Raw genomic sequence first — 18,724 nt, 5'->3', positions numbered from 1 at the left:
GCCCTGGGTCCCGCGAGGCAGGCGGGCGGGCGCGAACAGACTACAACTCCCGGCATGCGCCGCGGCGGGCGGGCCGCTGCACCTGCTCAGTAGGGCAGCCCCGGGCGCCTGGGTATTGATTATTCCATTGTGTGGGACGCCTCGACTCCAGCCAGTGAATGAGGCGGAGGAGTGAGGGCGAGGAGGAGGAGGAGGAGGAGGGTGAGGAGGAGGAGGAGGAGGAGGAGGCAGGGAGCGAGCGAGTGCCCAGGGTGAATCAATGGAAACCCCCTCACGAAGCCGGGGAAACACTTCAGCCGCAGCCAAATAGCATTGATTATTTTCCTTCACTTCCCTCACCGCCGTGAATTTATTTATTTTTTTTTTCCATCTCCGTCCCTGACGCCCCGGAGCGAGCGCTGGAGGGAGGGAGGAGGAGGGGAAAAAAGAGGAATCAACACATCGGAGAAGTCCCTTCCAAGAGCCGCCCCCTCCCCTCCCCGCCTCGCGCTGCTCGGTGGCCGCGGTTCGACTCCCGTCCCTGCTTCCAGCTGAGGTGTAAGTGCATCGATTTCCGATGCTGCTGGGTTGGTTTTTTTCTCCTCTCCCCTCTCTCTCTTATTCCTTTCCTTGCTCTTTGGAAGCTCGAGACGGGAGAGGAGGCGCTTGGAGACTGCCGCTGGAGGGGACGGAGAGGGACGGGAAGGGGCTGGGGGAGGGGAAAAGGACGGACGGACAGACCGACCGAGAGCCCTGGGAGATAGCAGACAGGGGTGTGGGAGGAAGAGGGCGTGCGCGAGGATGGAGGAAGAGAGCGATGCGGGGGTGGAGGGAGAAACGGGAACGGGAAAGGTAGAGGCCCGCCGGACAGACGGAGGGTATGGAAAGCCTAGACGGACCGCGCCGAGCTGGGCAGGGAGCGGGGGTCCGGGAGGGAAGGGGAGGCCCGGTGAGTGTGAGGGCTCAGAGCTGTCAGCCTGGAGGGGTCTGGGTCTCGGCGGCCCCCCGCCGACTGCGGGATGGGAGAACCGCGGCCGGCGGGCTGATGGATGGGCTAGCGCGCTGGGGCGTGGAGTGGGAGGGGACGTGGATACTCTTAATCTTCGTTCGTTTTTGGCTGAAGTTGGGCTTTCCATTCCTTTTTCTGAAAGTGTTGAGTAGGTGATGGGAGGCCATAAGCCCATTCAAGGTGAAGCGTGTCTGTCCTGCACGCCCACCCTACCACCCCCATCCGCTCGTCTGCCCCTCTGAGCAGCCCTATCATTTTCAAGCACAGGACCACGCTTCTCGCTGTGCCTGTAGCCCGGCTGATCTCTGTCCATGTGTCCCTGACTTTTGGTTTTGCTGTTCATCTTGTCTCTTCCATCCCATCCATCTCTGGATCTGTATGTCACTGTCTCCACTGCGACCCTTCCCATCCGAGTGATCCTCTCCTTGTGTGTCTCTGTCACTATGTGGCACGCCTTGGCTGTCTGTTCTGTTGGTCTGGGATTCCATGCCCTCTCCTTCAGAGTCTGTCTGGATATCTCTGGCCTTTTCAGGCTACTTTGGAATTTGCTTATCAGTCATGATTGTGGTGCTCACAGTCAGGGCCTGGAGGAGTGGGATGATGGAGCAAATGTGTCTTCGCCAAAGCCTCTAGTGCCTTCAGCATGGTCAGGACAGCCTCCTCTTCCACCTTCACCAGAGAAGCTTTGGAACTTCCTAGCATTGTTGACTGTCCCCTTTGCCATGTGCCTGTCTCCCTTATCAGAACCTCACCTTCTGGTCTCATGCGTGTCATCTGCCTTTCCAGGAGCTTCCCATCACAAAACCTCTTCCCTGCTGACTTAATTTTCCTCCCTTCCCCCACTTTATCATTGTATATTTTTTATTTCCCCATTTTGCTTCACCCCTTTTTTCCATGTTTCCCATCAGCTCTCTTATGAGTTTCTACCTTTGTTCCCATAATCTGCCCTCTTCCTACCTTTTCTTCTTGATCACCCTAAGTTTCTTTTATCCCTTTTCCTCTTATCCAACATTTTAACCCCAGCAGCAGAAAGTACCAGCAAGCAAGGGGCTGGGAGAGGTGTGGGGTATGGTTTGTGAAGGCACATAAACAGGCCAAGAAATAAATTTAATGAGCTTCCAGGGGCATATAACCCCTCCATCAATCAGTGCCATTATGTCAGTTAACTGTCAACTTTGATTTTGTAAGGGGACATTCCCTAGGACTCTAAGCTCCACCCTGCCTGGTTGCCCCCCATCCTTCAGTTCATTCCAGATATCAGTTGCTTTTTCTTCACTTTTTAGTTCATCTTCTTCCTAGGCCCCTGCTACTATCATATTTAGATCCAGCACCATTTTTTTTTAATGAGGCAGTGTTTATTAGTGTGATAAAGGCTATCGTATGTAAGGAGCCAAGTTCATTCAGCCTGAAGAACAGTAAGGGTGGATAAAGGATCTGGAGAGTTTACCTTGGTTTTTAGCCCATCATTGTTTTTCCAAACCTCAGGAGCTTGGAAAGGTAAAAGGAGCAGGTAGACATGGGCAGAAGATGGACGATTTCAGAGGTGAACAGAATTAAAGAAAGAAAGGGGTGCTCGGTGCAATAAACACACGGGGTAGAGAAATGTATGACGTGAGGGATGTGCAAAGGAAGGGAGGAAAATCTATGCGGACTCAGGGGCAGGGGAGGAACCGAGGGGTGATTAATAAGAAATTGGAAGAATGAAACAAAACATGTTGATAGCAATACAGAAGGTAAAAGGAAGAGAAATGATAGAATAATCCTAAAGTGGAGGTCAACAGAAAAAGCACTATGAAATTAATACAGTAGTAAAGAGGGGGAAGGGAGGAATTGCTGAACAAGATGAGATGGGAAGAGAGTATGGTACAAAGAAGGTAAATGGATGGCAAACGAAGGAGTGCTGAGGCAGATCAGAGCTGCACAGAGCTTGGTAGGAGGAAAAGAGGAGAGGATGAGGTATCAAAGGAAACAAATGCCTCTGGTGTGAGGAGGACACAGCGTGACTGATGCAAAGAGAGCGAAAGCACTGCGGGGGGGGCCGGGGGGTTGGAAAAAAAGCATAGCAGAAATAGCAGGAATACCACTGGGCGAAGCCCCAGAAGAGAGAAATGCCCAAGAGAGGGAGAGAAAGCAGAAATATCCGGGGAAGAGAGAGAGAGAGAGAACCTCACGAGCATTCATTTCATTGGCCTAATCACTCACTACCCCCACCAAAGGCCTTTGTATTTCATTCCCAAGCCAGAACACTAGCAAAGAGATGAAAAAGTAGAATTCCCATAAACTTCAGCTGAGAGGAACTTGAATCTTCCCAACCCCTGAGAACCAAAGACCTCAAGCCTCTGATGTCATAAATTGCTGGTATTGCCTTGGCAACCTGACAGGGTTCCTCCCTCCATGATGTCAGAGGCAGCTGGTGTTACCTTGAGACCCATACAGAAATCACTTGCTGCTTTGCCGGGGTGCTGTATCACCTATGGGCCAGGGCCTGGGTCGAATTCGTAGTATTTCTGACTCTGGTAGCTTGACCTTGCCTCCCTGGAGCTCTTCTCAGCTCAGAACAACAGTTGTCACAAATAACTCTTGTTTGTGAGCACCTGAGGTTTGCTAGAGCCTGACAGTAACAAGAGGAAGGAACCTAAGACAGGGCATTGAGGTCGGGATGGTTGGATCAAAAGGCAGGCAGAGACAGAAGAGGAGGACTAGAAATGGCAGTTACAGAATGTGAAAGGAGAAGGGCTTTGTGAGTGGGGAGGAGAGTTTGTTGAAAGTGTAATGGCTTTGGGTTTAGGAATGGAGACTAAAGCTAGAATGCAGAGAGAAGGGATCAGGGCTGTGTGAGAGTGTAAACTCATTCAGGGATTGAGAAAAGGGAAGGGTTGTGAAATGCCAGAGGGCACAGTGGAATTTGGCTGTACAGAAAGGGGGAAAATGGGACAGAGTCGCCTAGTCTGACAGACTTAGCTGTCTGGTGAGAGACTCAGGGTTAGTCACATGGCCATCTGAGGAGTGGCTACATCTGTCTAGTTTCCAATTGTTTTCCAGCACCTAGCACAGTGTCTGTCACACAGAAAAGGCTTAATAAATATCTATTGATCAAATGTTGAATTAGTAGGGAGAGGCTGGGGGAAAGAATTGCCCACCTAATTTTCACCCACTCCCCCTACCTAGGTCTACATTAACGGGCAAACTGGGAAATCAGAAACCGAAGGGAATGGCTGGAGGGTAGTTAACCAGTGACAGTGAGATCTGAGGCAGACAGGAGAGACTGGGTTAGGGTCACACTTGGAGGCAGCCAGGGGAACTCTCAGGGCTGATGTGCAGAATCTTTGTAGTGATAATTGGAGGAAAACATGAATGAACAGCCCTAGGAGCCCAAGAGGAAGATGTGGAGGAGGGAAGAAAAAGGAGGCGGTTTCCAGAAAAGGTTGAGAGTTGTTTCCACAGAGAGAGTTGGCAAATGTGAATTAAAAGTAGCATCCCCACCCCATTCCCAATCATGAAACTACAGTTGAATGGTCATAACCGTATATATACAATGGCCGCAAATAAGGAGTTCATAAATCAATACCAGACCCATTCTAAACACCTATCCCAACCCAGGTAATTATTAATACAATGAAGGCAGCATTGGCCATGTGGGCCAAAAGGCCAAAGGAGGGAGAAGTTACTGCTGCCCAGATCTTGATGTAAAGAACCCTGTGAGGGATGGCCTTGACATCTGACTCTTCATTGTTGAAAGACTCCAGAGGCGTCTAGAAGAGGGGGAGGCAAGAGATGTAAAACTCACCACAACTCTCAGAGCAAAATCTGCAGAAAAAGGAGGTCTAAATACACAGAAGCTATAGAAAACAAAGATGCACCCAATCAGGAATCATGAGGTGAAGGGCCAAAAAGCCCCTGAATGGGTTGAGAAATCTACGAAAGAAGACAGGGGAGACAGCTGGGAGTGCTGGAGGACAGTCTGGCTATAATAAGCAAGGCCAAGGCAGCTAGAGAAGGGGCTGGTGGGCGGGGGGCCTGAAGGAAGGACAGTGGTGGCTGTTGCACTGTCAGCCACCGCCTCAGAGTTGGGCAGCTCATATTTTGCAGCAAGCGACAGGCTGTCGACACAGCGGTCCTTTACCTCACCATTAGAAACTCATTTCATTGATTTTTCCATCTTTCTTCTCGAGCTCCTCACACTAAGCTCGGTCATCCCACCACCCACTTTCCCAGAGCCCCTTGCCTCTCTGGGGAAAGTCCTAGGGAACTGCCTGCCCATCCCTCCTCCCCAGGCTGGCAAGGCAGGGGTGAAAATTTAGAAGTAACTTCCAGCCCCGTAGGGTAATCCCATGGGCTCTCAGTGGCTTCCTCATGTAGGAACTAGTCCAGAGACCAGGGTCCCCATGTGTTAAGGGGTGACAGGGCTGAGGTCCACCCACAGTCCTGTCACCAAGCTGTACCACTGGCATGGGGGCTGCATACACCTGGAGGAAGATATCTTTTTCTAATTTCTACTGAGATGCTCAGCACCCCTCAGCATTTTTACCCCAAAGTCTAATGAGAGAACAGGAGCCCTCTTTGTGTATTTGGCAGGAACACAGGATTACATCAAAGCTAAAGTTCAGGCCTTGGAATTCCCAGCAGGACCGTCAACTGGAATGTCGCATGCACAGGGGCCTGTGCAATCAGAAAGACATAAATGTTCCAGGGTGTGCAAGACCTCTCTGCAGAGGTTTATGCATGCAGAGTCTGGTCCTGTGGAGCACACTGATGTGCAAAGTCAGTGGGGCAGAATGGGTGTAGGCAGGAATTTAACTTCATGTATGCACATTTCCCTAGTGCCTCCTCCAGTCATAGCTAACTACCCTGGACCTCTCCCTTTGGGGCTGGGCTTGGGCTAGAGGTCAAGAGTCAATTACCAGTCATTTGGCTTCTCAGTGAAGGAGGGTAGAGGGTGGGCCAGGAGTGTTAGATTGTGTTTCCCCAAGGACCTGATGGGGTAAATGCCACTTCCATCCTCAGATTTTTCATTCCTTGTTTTGTGATGCCCTTTCCTTCCCCTAGTCTCAAGCCTCTGTCTTCTTTATTCCTGGGCCATGGGCATGGGTGTAAATTTTGCTGCTTCTCTTGCCTCCATCACAGTTGTCTGCATTTCCCCCCAGCCATCTCTGTGTTCTGTAGCAGTGGTCTGCTTGGGCCACAGACGCCTTTCTTCTCGTCTCCAGCTTCTTCAGGCTATGTGGTTTCCACAAACCTACAGATAAATCCTGCTGCTTTAGGGAAAGAAGTGCACTTGAAATTAGAGAGAGAGAAGGCCAGGGATGGATGAGAAAGAGGTTCGGGAAAGATTAGGCAGGGAGAAGCTGGGAGAGTATGACAGAGATAGGAGTCAAAAGTGAAAAACCCATGACTTGGAGATGGGAGAGAGCACAGAGAGATGGCCACACTTTAAATGAGAAAGGAAGGAGTGCGGTAGGCTGTGAGGACTAAGAAATTGGAGAGCAAACAGGAAGCCTGACCCCTCCGTAGGGAAATGAAGACAGCTGAGGAGGGCGGACGAGTGGTTGTGTAAGAAGTAGGGCTGAAAAGCCAGGCCATGGTCTCAGCCTGCGTGTCAGTCCTGAGTTCAAGCCGTGCTGGCTTTGACCCTTATGGGAGGAACTGAAGTGGCAAATTAACGACGATAATGAAGTCACTGCTCCTTGTTTGTCTTTGCTGGTTTCCCCTTGAGATTTGTCCTTTGGCCAGACAGGGCAATATAGGGGAGGGGAGGGACTGGAGCCGTGAAGGGCGGGGGAGAGGGAAGGAAAAGAGGATGGAGAAATGGCAATGTGGAGGACAAATCGACTAGAGGAGAAAAAAGGGAGGGTGATGAGTGAAGAGAAGAGCCCAGGAATCGAAGAGAGAAGTGGGGAAGGGAGACATGAAAAGAGAATGAAAGAGGAGAGGGGTGCAGGAAAACGGCCAGGGAAAAGAACAATGGGGGACAAGAAAGGGAAACCTGGTAGGAGGAGCAGAAAAAAAAGGTGGGAGAAGGAGAAATGGAATGGAGAAATGGCGAGCGGGAGGGAAAGAACGTGGCCACGGCTGCAAAAGCTGCAGCTGGCAGGGCCAGTGGGCGGGGCCTCATCTCCATCTCTAATGGCTGTGAAATGAGGTTAGCTCCATTAGAGGCAGCGAGAGTGTAACGAGATCACACTCATTAGGGCTGGGCCATCCCAGTAATTACCACCACCCTAAACACGCCCGCGCTAGCCGGGCCAACCACATACGGGCTCACAGCAACACACTGAACAGGACAACCTACTACTGAAAGGGAAGCACAGGGCCCACACACGTGTACATGGAGGGCCTGGGAAAATCCAGCCAGGGAGAACAAGCACCTTCACCAACCCCAAAGAAGTACTGGGACAGGGCTACAGCCAGGTTACCAGCTGCCCCACATACAATCAAAAAACAACATACACATACTCCAACACAGGAAATAAGGCATATGGATGAATAATTATTCCATTTCCATTTATTGATACACCCAAAGTGCCAATCTCAATGATGATCCTCTCAATGGACTCAACTCCATGAGGTACTATTCCCCATTCCCTTTTTTTTTCTTTCTTTTTTCTGTTTTTGATGTGTTTGTTTTTAGACAGGGTCTCACTCTGTCACCCAGGCTGGAGTGCAGTGGTGCAATCTCAGCTCACTATAACCACTGCTTCCCGGGTTCAAGCGATTCTTCTGCCTCAGCCTCCTGAGTAGCTGGGATTACAGGTGCATGCCACCACGCCCGGCTCATTTTTTTTGTATTTTTAGTAGAGACAGGGTTTCACTGTGTTGGCCAGGCTGGTCTCAAACTCCTGACCTCAAATGATCCACCCACCTCGGCCTCCCAAAGTGCTGGAATTATAGGCACGTGCCCGGCCTGCCCCATTCTCTATATGAAGAGATTGAATTGAGACTTTAAGCAACTTACCTGAGGTCATTTACATATTAAGAAACAGAACTAGAATTTGAGTCCAGGTCTGTCTGACTCTAAAGGCTGTTGTTGTTTTTTGTTTTTTGAGACAGGGTCTCCCTCTGTTGGAAGGAGACTGCTTGTCTGATGAAGTTCATATGCTAATATGGATACACGTGTAGACCTTCAACTTTAAGAGATGTTGTCACAAATGGGTACGCATATCATTCAAAGAACACTACCCGCCATTATCTATCCCTCCCCTCCTGTTCCCACTCCCTCCCTCCCGCTCCTTCCCTTCGTTCACACAGGGCATGGCCAGTGCCCCTGCATGGACTGCAGTGTGAATGACGCACCCTGAAGTTGCACAAAGCAGCGCTCCTCTTCTGGCCTATCTTATACTAAGAAACAAACCAAATGGAAGACAGCCATCTAGCCCCTTCAAGCGGAACATGATAGCACATATGCTTAAGGTGACATACAGAGTATTACAATCAGACTCAAAAGACCTCATTCAAAATGCATACCAGCCAGAGTTCAGAAGCTTACAAATTAACCCAAGAGCAGAGGCACTGACGTCAGGCTACCTGAGTTCCAATCTCAACTCTACTTCTTTTTAAGCAGGAGATCTTAAAAATTACTTAACCCATCTAAGTCCGTCTCCATGTTTGTAAAATAGGAATGAACAGCTGCATCTATTGCATCAGATTGTAGTGGAGGATTAGGTGATGTGATACTTGCCGAGGGCCTAGCACGGTGCCTGGCCCATGGCAGACATTTAAAGATGTTAGCTATTGACTATTATTACAATTAGTTTTTGTTGTTGTAATACTATTTAAATGCAGTCATTACATCACACAGGTTCACAGAATAAAATAACCAGAAAGACTTATTTACATACACGGTCACTCAGAATGTTTTCCTTCCAGCCGGGCGCAGTGGCTCACACCTGTAATCCCAGGCCAAGGTGGGCGGGTCAGGTAGTCAGGAGATAGAGACCATCCTGGACAACATGGTGAAACTATGTCTCTACTAAAATACAAAAAATTAGCTGGGCGTGGTGGTATGCTCCTGTAATCCCAGCTACTCTGGAGGCTGAGGCAGGGGAATTGCTTGAACCCGGGAGGCGGAGATTGCCGTGAGCCGAGATCACACCACTGCACTTCAGCCTGGCAACAGAGACACCATCTCCAAAAAAAAAAAAAGAATGTTTTCCTACCAAGTTCTGGGAGACCAAATTCTTCAGCGGTTCCCCATGCAAGGATCAGATAGGATCCTGATTCTGAATTTAAGGGGACAATTCCCTGTCCCTTCACTACTGAGTGCTCATACAGAAGAAGGGTTCCGAGCTGGTTTGTGGTTGTCTAAGCCTGTGGTATGTAGAACGTGAGAACCACATCAAGCAGGATGTGAGTCTCTCCAGTGTACTATAAAATCACATAGATCTGTGCAGCAGAGCAGCTCCACAGTGCTGTCCTAACACATCCAATACTTTCCCAGTCATCAAGGGAGATGCCTCCTCTCCTGGACACCCACCCCCATCAGTAGCAGACACTCTGCAGCACACCTCAACAAATCCATGCAAATGTGAACGTGTGTGGTTTCAGTCTACCGCTTCCCTTCTCCTCCTGTCTGCTCCCTACCATCCCCATCTTCTTCCTGAGCCTACCCTTTTCTCCTCACACCTCACCCAATTTACTCATGCCCACCTTAAGCATCTTGCAAAGTGCAAGAGACAGCCTCCTTGCCACCTCCTTCTCACTGGGGACAGGCCACCATCCCAATCTGGAGCCAGAGCTGGGAGGCCTGGAAAAGATTCAATATATGCAAATCAAGACCTAGCTTCATCTTCCTCTTCACTTCCTTACCTCTCCCTCTCTCCTTCCCTTCTTCCTCCCTCCTCTTCTCTCCCTTAGCGATCTTTCTTTGCCCTTTACAACACTCCTTTTCCTGCTTGTCTCATTCCCTGCCATACTCGTTCTTTCTCTCTCTTTTGGACAAAACTTATTTGCACAAAGTAAGCTCTCCTTAAATATTTATAGAAGGGGAAGGGTCTAGGAGAGATAGGTAGAATTAAAAGGGAAGAATCAAAGTACTGTTTATTTTCTTTTTAAATATAGAAGGTAAGATTTAGAGATAGAATGATAGTTTTAAATGCAGGGATGACTTGGAAAGGATCTTTGGAAAAAAGAAAAAAAGAAGACATGCAGGGAAAGGCCAGAATAGTTTTGATCCACTTATTAGCTGCTTCTGTCCAAGTGTGAGCCTGGGCAAAATTTCTACTCTTTGCTCTGGAATAATGGGTATCTCTAGACCCAGCAGTCAAGAGGGCTAAGTAAGAAGTGAACTCTATGGCTGAGTAGACTAGATTTAAATCCTGGCCAGGTGCGGTGGCTCATGCCTGTAATCCCAGCACTTTGGGAGGGCGAGGCGGGCGGATCACCTGAGGTTGGGAGTTTGAGACTAGCCTGACCAAAATGGAGAAACTCTGTCTCTACTAAAAATACAAAATTAGCTGGGCGTGGTGGTGCCTGCCTATAGTCTCAGCTACTTGGGAGGCTGAGGCAGGAGAATCGCTTGAACCCGGGGGTGGAGTTTGCAGTGAGCCAAGATCGCGCCATTGCCCTCCAGCCTGGGCAACAAGAGCGAAACTCCGTCTCAAAAAAAAAAAAAAAAAAAAATTCCTGTCCACCTAAGATTCTGCCCTCAGGTGAAAAGGGCAGAGATTAGAGGATGAATCTTGGTCAAGAAAGGGGTGAACAGAGGCTGGGCGCAGTGGCTTACACCTGTAATCCCAGCACTTGGGGACGCCAAGGCAGGTGGATCACCTGAGGTCAGGAGTTCGAGACCAGCCTGGCCAACACGGTGAAACTCCGTCTCTACTGAAATACAAAAATTAGCCAGGCCTGGTGGTGTGCACCTGTAATCCCAGCTACTCGGGAGGCTAAGGTAGGGAGAATCACTTGAACCTGGGAGGTGGAGGTTGCAGTGAGCTGAGATCACACCATTGCACACCACCCTGGGTGACAGAGTGAGACTCTGTCTCAACAAAAAAAAAAAAGAGAAAAAAGAAAAAGGGGTGAACAGAAGGAAAGCTGTCAGCCTCTGTGCAAACACCATGCTCCACTCTATGATGGGAGACAGCCAAGAGAGAAGGAAAAGAACTACCCTCATTGAACACCCAGCAAATGCACTTTACACATTACCTATCTGGTCTTCACAACTGAGTAAGGAAAATATCATTATTCCCATTTTCCCAGATAAGGAGACTAAGGATCAATAAGTAATTTCCCAAAGTTGCACAGCTAGTGAGTGATGGAGCAAGGATTGAACCTGGCTCTCTGTGCATGGATCCAAAGCCCATGTTCTTCCATTGCCCTAAAAAATAGAGCTCATCTAGTTATAGTTTATTTGCTGTTTATACCAAACAATCCCCCATACTAGGGGTACACACATCTCATCCTTCCTGTTTCTCTTCCCCTTCTCTCCATGGTCGCCTCCTCTTGTAATCAACAGGTTGAGACAAAAAGGGGAGGAAGGTGAGGACAGTGAGTATGGAAGGGTACAATGCCTTAGGCAACAATTTAAGAGAGAGGAATTTTAAAAAAAAGGTCCTAAAATTGACTCTAAGGGAAAGTGGGTAGATTAAACAATAGAAAAGTGAAAGGCAAAACTGTTAGGAAGGTTGGGCTTGGTGGCTCATGCCTGTAATCCCAGCAGTTTGGGAGGCCAAGGCGGGCAGATTGCTTTAGCCCAGGAATCTGAGACCAGCCTGGGCAACATGGCGAAACCTTGTCTCCACAAAAAATACAAAAATTAGCTGGGCATGGTGGCGCATGCCTGTAGTCCCAGCTACTGGGAGGGAGGCTGAGGTGGGAGGATCACCTAAGTCCAGGAGGCAGAGTCTGCAGTGAGACAAGATGGTGACACTGCACTCCAGCCTGGGAGACCGAGCGAGACTCTGTCTCAGAAAATGAAAAACAACTGTTTGGAAGGCCCTGATGTGAAAATCATTATATGCAAACTTGATGGTGCCCTGATAGACTTCACTTCGAAAGCCTTTGCCATGGAGTTGGGTTTGGAGAAAAGGGAGGAGTTTTGTTTTTTGGAGGGGAGTTAGGGAGGAAAAAGCCAGTCAGGTCCCATTAGTCGTGCCAACTCCTTGGTGATATTCCCTCTGTAACCACTAGGGAGCAGTAGTGTTTCTTTTCCGCTCTTGGTCAGCCAGAGCTGGGAGGGGGCTGTACCAAAGGGAGTCCTGGTCTTGCTGGGGGATGGGAGGAAGCACCTCTGGTCAGCTTTGCCTCCAGTTCTGCCGGCCAGCCTGAATCCACGACCTGGCTCCTCTTCAGTGAGGGGCAGATTCTCTCCTTTCTCAGACTTCAATTTTTTGGTCCTTCCTTTGCCCATGCCCTTTGTCTCTTGTAATTCTCCCGTCCTTAAGTCTCACTATTTCCCCCATCTTGCTCGGTCAGGGCCTGCCTTTTCAGCTTTCCACCTGTGTTTCTGCAACTTTACATCTGAGCCTCTTATCTCTGTCTCATCACATTTCTCTCTTGGCAGCTTTCTGGGTCCTAATGTGTATCTCCCACCTCCCATGGAAGAATATTTGCAGCTCAGTAATTACGACTGTATATATTTTTTTGTTTGTGGGGCATTAACTCCCAGGCTGAGCCTTGAAAGTAGCACTTCCATCCTTCCTTTCTCATCCTGAGAAGTAAACAGAGACCTGGGTCTGGACAGAGGAAGAGGGCAATACCAAAAGGAAAAAGTGTCTTCTATTTCTCCACACCTTTCTCTCCATCTTCTCCTTCCTCCCCTCCTCAGCCTTGTGAGGAAACAGTGCATTAGGGGAGCAGGGTAGAGTGAAGGGGCAGCAGGGAACTCTGGAGACTAAGGGCCATTTTGGAGCTGCAAGATTCATCTCAGGGGATGACTACACCCTCAGAACTCTCCACCCTTCCTTGGCTCCAGGCCTCCCTCCTCCCATCCCCCTCAGTGGCAGCAGCCTTGTAATTTAAAGCTCTCTCTGTCGCCTCTAATGTGATCCTCTCGTTTTATTGACTCTCTCTGCCGTCTGTGGCGCCCCTTCACATCAATCTCCTCTCTAATCACACCACCGCCACTGCCTGCTCTGTCTCCCCTAACCCCTCTCCTTCACAGAGGCTCCCAGCCCTTGCCTCTACCCAGGTCTTTCCTGACTGTCCCCAACCTCCACCCTACACCAGATCCACCCTCTTCCTCCTTCCTCCTCTTGCCTCCTTCAGAGGCAGCAATGTCAGGGCCTTTCAGGGGTCGCCTTGTCTCTTTACCCACATCTGAGATGTGTCCGCAGGGATAGGGGATGCCCTTAAGGAAAGCCGGGAACTAAAGGGAAGAATGGCGATGGGTCTGAGGATGAGCAAGAATCTTGGTCTTGGGGGTGGCAGGAGGGGGACGACTCTTAGGCCTGTCCGTTTCTGCACTGTCTCCAGTTCAAGGTAGGAAGGGCAAAGAAAGGGACCTAGCGATTCAGAGAGGGAAGGAAGGAAAGATGGAGGAGTGAAAATGCAATGAGGGGGAAAAAAGCAAAAAAAAAATCACTGCAGCTAAAGGTTTGTAATAAATAGTGGGTGATGGGAGAAGCTCCGAGAAGAAAGGGGAAGGGGGAGTAGGGGCTGGGGGAAGATGTACTGAGGCAGAGATATATTTGCAATTGAAATTCTTTCCTAAAGAGGAGGAGGGTTACGTTGGGAGGTGGGGAAGAGATTTGCAATTTTAAATAGCTGCCAACCTACCCTCGGCCGATCAGAGTCTCACCTACAAGCTAGCCAAAAGCTAAGCTCCTTTGGTTTCTAGCTAGGAATCAGCTATGTCTTTTTCCAGTTCTAGGAAATAGATGTTTTTGAGAGAGCATCTGGGAGTTACTGCAGGATTTGGGGCTTAGGTCTGCCTAGCCCTACTCTGAGCTGTGATCGAGCATGGTGACTCAGGAGCCAGGAAGCAACTGGTAGGCTTAGGGAGGGTGAGCTCTAGCACTTGGGCCAGCTGGGAGAGAGCACCCACCTGTGTACAACCCTTGGTGGCAGGGCCCAGGACGGGGCCTCTTGCCCAGAGTCAGTTATTCCCACCAGGTGGGGTAGTGGAAGGGCGGTGTGGCCCACCCTGTGGGTGACGATGGAATAACAGACCCTCACAAACCAGCACCCTTACCCCTCTCCCCCACCATGGATTCTGTAGGAGGAATACCTTTCTCCCTCAACTTGAGGGCTTCTGCTTTCTGGTTATCGAGAAATCGGCTCCCCTCAGTCCAATTCCTTCACTTCCCTTTCGGTTCTCCAACTCCCCTGACCTCCCCATCCCTTCCACCCCTTTCCCAGGTGCTGATTTGCATTTTCATTAGCATGCTAATCCCATTCCACTCAGCATTCCTTAATGGCTCTGACTTCATGCCTGGCTAGACCCCCAGGAGGAGGAGGGAAGCTAGAATGGGGCCTTCAGGTTGGGTGGGGCCAGACTGAGGACCCATTCCAAAGCAAAAAATCTGAAGGTGAGGGTTAGAGGTAGCCCAGGAAAAGAGAGGCCACGGCCCTCGCCCCTTACGCGAAGCACTCTGGCCTGAAGCACCTTTAATCACTAGAGATCTGCTAATACGAGAGCTAGAGAGGATGTAGATGGGCCAACTGGGACCTTGGGGGAAGTGTAGGATGGAGAGGCATGGGAATTGGTGAGTTTGAGGGGGAGGTTCCTGATTTAGAAAAAAAAAGGATGGGAGCCTTGGCACTTCTGTCAGCTGGAGGCAGCCCAGGAATCCTCATTTCTTTCTTTCTGTTTTTTTGGTGAGACGGAGTTTCATTCTTGTTGCCCAGGCTGAAGTACAATGGCACGGTCCCGGCTCACTGCAACCTCTGCCTCCCAGTTTCAAGCCGTTCTCCTGCCTCAGCCTCCTGAGTAGCTGGGATTACAGGCATGCGCCACCACACCCAACTAATTTCTTTGTATTTTTAGTAGAGACAGGGTTTCACCATGTTGGCCAGGCTGGTCTCAAACTCCTGACCTCAGGTGATTTGCCTGCCTCGGCCTCCCAAGTGCTGGGATTACAGATGTGAGCCACCATGCCCAGCCTGGAATCCTCATTTCTAGTCCTTTGGAGTCTCATTTTGCCTGTATTGTGTCCAAGGGACAGTCTAGCTGGGTGGAGGAGTCTAGGCCACAACTTTGGGGTTTACTCAGTGCCTCATCAGTCCTTTTCTAGTTTCACCATCTTGGAGCTGTGTGACCCTCAGTAGCTCACTTAACCTCTCTGTTTCTTGGGTGCCCCATCTGTAAAATAAGGTTGCTGTGAGATTAAATGAGATGATTAACATAAAGCATTTAACACAGTGCCAAGACCATGGTATATGTACCTACATAACTATTAGTAACATTATTACTATTACTTACTATTTGTTACCTCTTTCGGGAGGAAGAGGAGGCAACAGACTAGCTGTTATCTTTCAACTGACCAGAGAAGCTCCCATCTGTTCCACATGCTGTGACCAGAGATGGATCTGGAAGGCACTGGAGAGAAGCATAGTGCCTGCATGCCAGTGGAAATCAATTATGCCCTATCTCTGGCAAGACTTAGGGAATTTACCTCATCAGGGTATGGAAAATCTGAGGGTCTTTCCTAGAATTCTGCCATTCAAAAGACACTGACTGTGGCAGGCATTGTTTTCTGTGCTAAAGATAGAGCAAGAAAGCCCCCATTCTGGCTGCTGGAGGGAGAGAAAATACACTGTAGCAGGCAGTAGTGGAAGTGGGAGGCCAGTGTGGCGTCTGTTGTGTTAGTCCAGGAAAGAGATGATAATGGCCTGCCTTTTGTGCTGCCTGGATTTCAGCAGGCCCCAGGATGGTGTTAGTGAAGGAGATAAATGGAGGGATTGACATGTTTTAGAGATTGCCGTTGAAGTGGATATGTCCAGTAGGTGAGGGCAAGATAAAACTTTGGGTTTTTAGCCTAAGCCACTGGATAAATGTTGGTACCAACTTTTGAGATAGGAAAGATGGGGAGGAGCAAGTTCAGGGGACAAATAAAGAGTTCTAGGCTGGGCACGGTAGCTCACGCCTATAATCCCAGCACTTTGGGAGGCCGAGGTGGGCGGATCACTTGAGGTCGGGAGTTAGAGACCAGCCTGACCAACATGGAGAAACCCCGTCTCTACTAAAAATACAAAATTAGTCGGGTGTGGTGGCACGTGCCTGTAATCCCAGCTACTCAGGAGGCTGAGGCAGGAGAATCACTTGAACCCAGGAGGTGGAGGTTGCGGTGAGCCGAGATCACGCCATTGCACTCCATCCTGGGCAACAAGAGCAAAACTCCATCTCAAAAAAACTTAATTAATTAATAAAATAAAATAAATAAAATGAAGAGTTCTGATGTTGGACATATTAAATTTTGAAGCATGTTAGACACTAAGTGAAATTTCAGGTTAGCAAAGTGGTGTCTGAGTCTGGTGTTCAGGGAAGAGGATGGGGCAGGAGTATCCAGAGATCCAGCTGCCCAGCTGGGGTCCCTGCGGCCTCACAGCACTGCTCTCTCCTTGTCTCCCTACAGGGTACTGGCTGTCACGCTGACATGAGCCCCCAGCACTCCTCCATCTACCATGGCCACCCTTAACTCAGCCGCTACCACTGGTACCACCCCCTCCCCTGGGCACAATGCCCCGTCCCTGCCTTCGGACACCTCCTCCTCCAGCACCCCCTCTGATCCTGTCACCAAAGATCCCCCTGCTGCCTCCTCCACCTCTGAGAACATGAGGTCCTCAGAGCCAGGGGGACAGCCCCTGGAGTCGGGCTGTGGCCTCATCCCACCAAAGGAGATTGGGGAGCCCCAGGAAGGGGCTGACTGTGGTCACTTCCCACCAAATGACCCAGGGGTGGAAAAGGACAAGGAGCAGGAGGAGGAAGAGGAAGGGCTCCCTCCCATGGACCTAAGCAACCACTTATTCTTCACAGCTGGAGGTGAGGCCTACCTAGTGGCCAAGCTGTCCCTGCCAGGTGGCAGTGAACTCCTGTTACCAAAGGGCTTCCCCTGGGGTGAGGCGGGCATCAAGGAAGAGCCCAGTCTGCCCTTCCTTGCCTACCCACCCCCCTCACACCTCACTGCCCTTCACATCCAACATGGCTTTGACCCAATCCAAGGCTTTAGCTCTTCTGACCAAATTCTGTCCCATGATACCTCAGCACCATCTCCGGCTGCCTGTGAGGAAAGGCATGGAGCTTTCTGGAGCTACCAGCTGGCTCCAAATCCACCCGGAGATCCCAAAGATGGCCCCATGGGGAACAGCGGGGGCAACCACGTGGCAGTCTTCTGGCTCTGCCTTCTGTGCCGCCTGGGTTTCAGCAAGCCCCAGGCCTTTATGGGTCACACACAGTCTCATGGGGTGAAGCTAACCCCTGCCCAATATCAGGGCCTGTCAGGTAGCCCAGCTGTGCTCCAGGAGGGAGATGAAGGGTGCAAGGCCCTCATAAGTTTTCTGGAACCAAAACTCCCTGCTCGCCCCTCTTCTGACATACCCCTTGACAATAGCAGCACAGTGAACATGGAGGTGAATGTGGCCCAGATGGAGGATGGCCCCCCTGAGGCAGAAGTCCAGGCCCTTGTCCTCCTGGATGAAGAAGTTATGGCCCTCAGCCCACCCTCTCCACCCACAGCCACCTGGGACCCCAGCCAAACCCAAGCCAAAGAATCGCCAGTAGCAGCAGGCGAGGCAGGGCCGGATTGGTTCACTGAGGGGCAAGAAGAGGATGGAGAGCTCTGCCCCCCACTCAACCAAAGCTCACCCACCTCCAAGGAGGGGGGCACTCTCCCTGCCCCAGTGGGCTCCCCCGAAGACCCCAGTGATCCACCCCAGCCCTATCGCCTAGCTGATGACTACACCCCAGCCCCTGCAGCCTTCCAGGGCCTCAGCCTGTCCAGCCACATGTCCCTGCTCCACTCACGCAACTCCTGCAAGACACTCAAGTGTCCCAAGTGCAACTGGCACTACAAGTACCAGCAGACCCTGGATGTGCACATGCGAGAGAAGCACCCTGAGAGCAACAGTCACTGCAGCTACTGCAGTTCTGGGGGCGCCCACCCCCGCCTTGCTCGTGGAGAGAGCTACAACTGTGGCTACAAACCCTACCGCTGCGACGTCTGCAACTACTCTACAACCACCAAAGGCAACCTCAGCATCCATATGCAGTCTGACAAGCACCTGGCCAACTTGCAGGGTTTCCAGGCGGGCCCTGGTGGGCAGGGAAGTCCACCAGAGGCATCACTCCCACCCTCCACGGGGGACAAAGAGCCTAAGACCAAATCATCCTGGCAGTGCAAGGTGTGCAGCTACGAGACAAACATCTCCCGCAACCTGCGCATCCATATGACCTCTGAGAAGCACATGCAGAATGTCCTAATGCTGCACCAGGGGCTGCCGCTGGGCCTGCCACCTGCACTGATGGGGCCAGGCCCTCCTCCCCCACCAGGGGCTACCCCCACTAGCCCCCCTGAACTCTTCCAGTACTTTGGGCCCCAGGCCCTAGGGCAGCCTCAGACTCCCTTGCCTGGCCCTGGGCTGAGGCCAGACAAGCCCCTGGAAGCCCAGCTACTTCTCAATGGTTTCCACCACCTAGGAGCACCTGCCCGCAAGTTCCCCACATCTGGTAAGCTTCTGTGCTTCTTCCCTCTTCTCTCCTCCCCAGGGCCAAACTCTATTCCTTGCTTTCTCCCAAGGACCAACTCCTCACTTAGGTAACCATAAGTCCGTCTGAGCACTATCCTACTCATTAACCCACCTCCC

The 18,724-nt window shown here is 50.7% G+C and overlaps 1 protein-coding gene across 2 annotated transcripts in view; it reads left to right on the top strand.

The window, feature by feature from the left end:
* The first annotated feature begins 121 nt into the window (after window positions 1-121).
* The window catches only part of ZFHX2 (zinc finger homeobox 2), a 31,828-nt gene continuing 13,225 nt past the window's right edge, over window positions 122-18,724 (top strand). Inside the window, exons 1-2 of one of the 2 annotated variants that reach the window (XM_054448908.2) lie at window positions 122-537; window positions 16,498-18,587. In XM_054448908.2, the coding sequence (XP_054304883.2) occupies window positions 16,547-18,587 (2,041 nt within the window). In that variant the 5' untranslated portion in view covers window positions 122-537; window positions 16,498-16,546. The remainder of the gene's footprint in view (window positions 538-16,497; window positions 18,588-18,724) is intronic. The other variant, XM_054448909.2, reaches the window with a different exon arrangement.

The sequence above is a fragment of the Pongo pygmaeus genome, chromosome 15 (genome assembly GCF_028885625.2).
Source record: "Pongo pygmaeus isolate AG05252 chromosome 15, NHGRI_mPonPyg2-v2.0_pri, whole genome shotgun sequence".
NCBI lineage: Eukaryota > Metazoa > Chordata > Mammalia > Primates > Hominidae > Pongo > Pongo pygmaeus.
The sequence above is the reverse complement of the archived record's forward strand: the minus strand, read 5'-3'. Positions and strand labels throughout refer to the sequence as shown.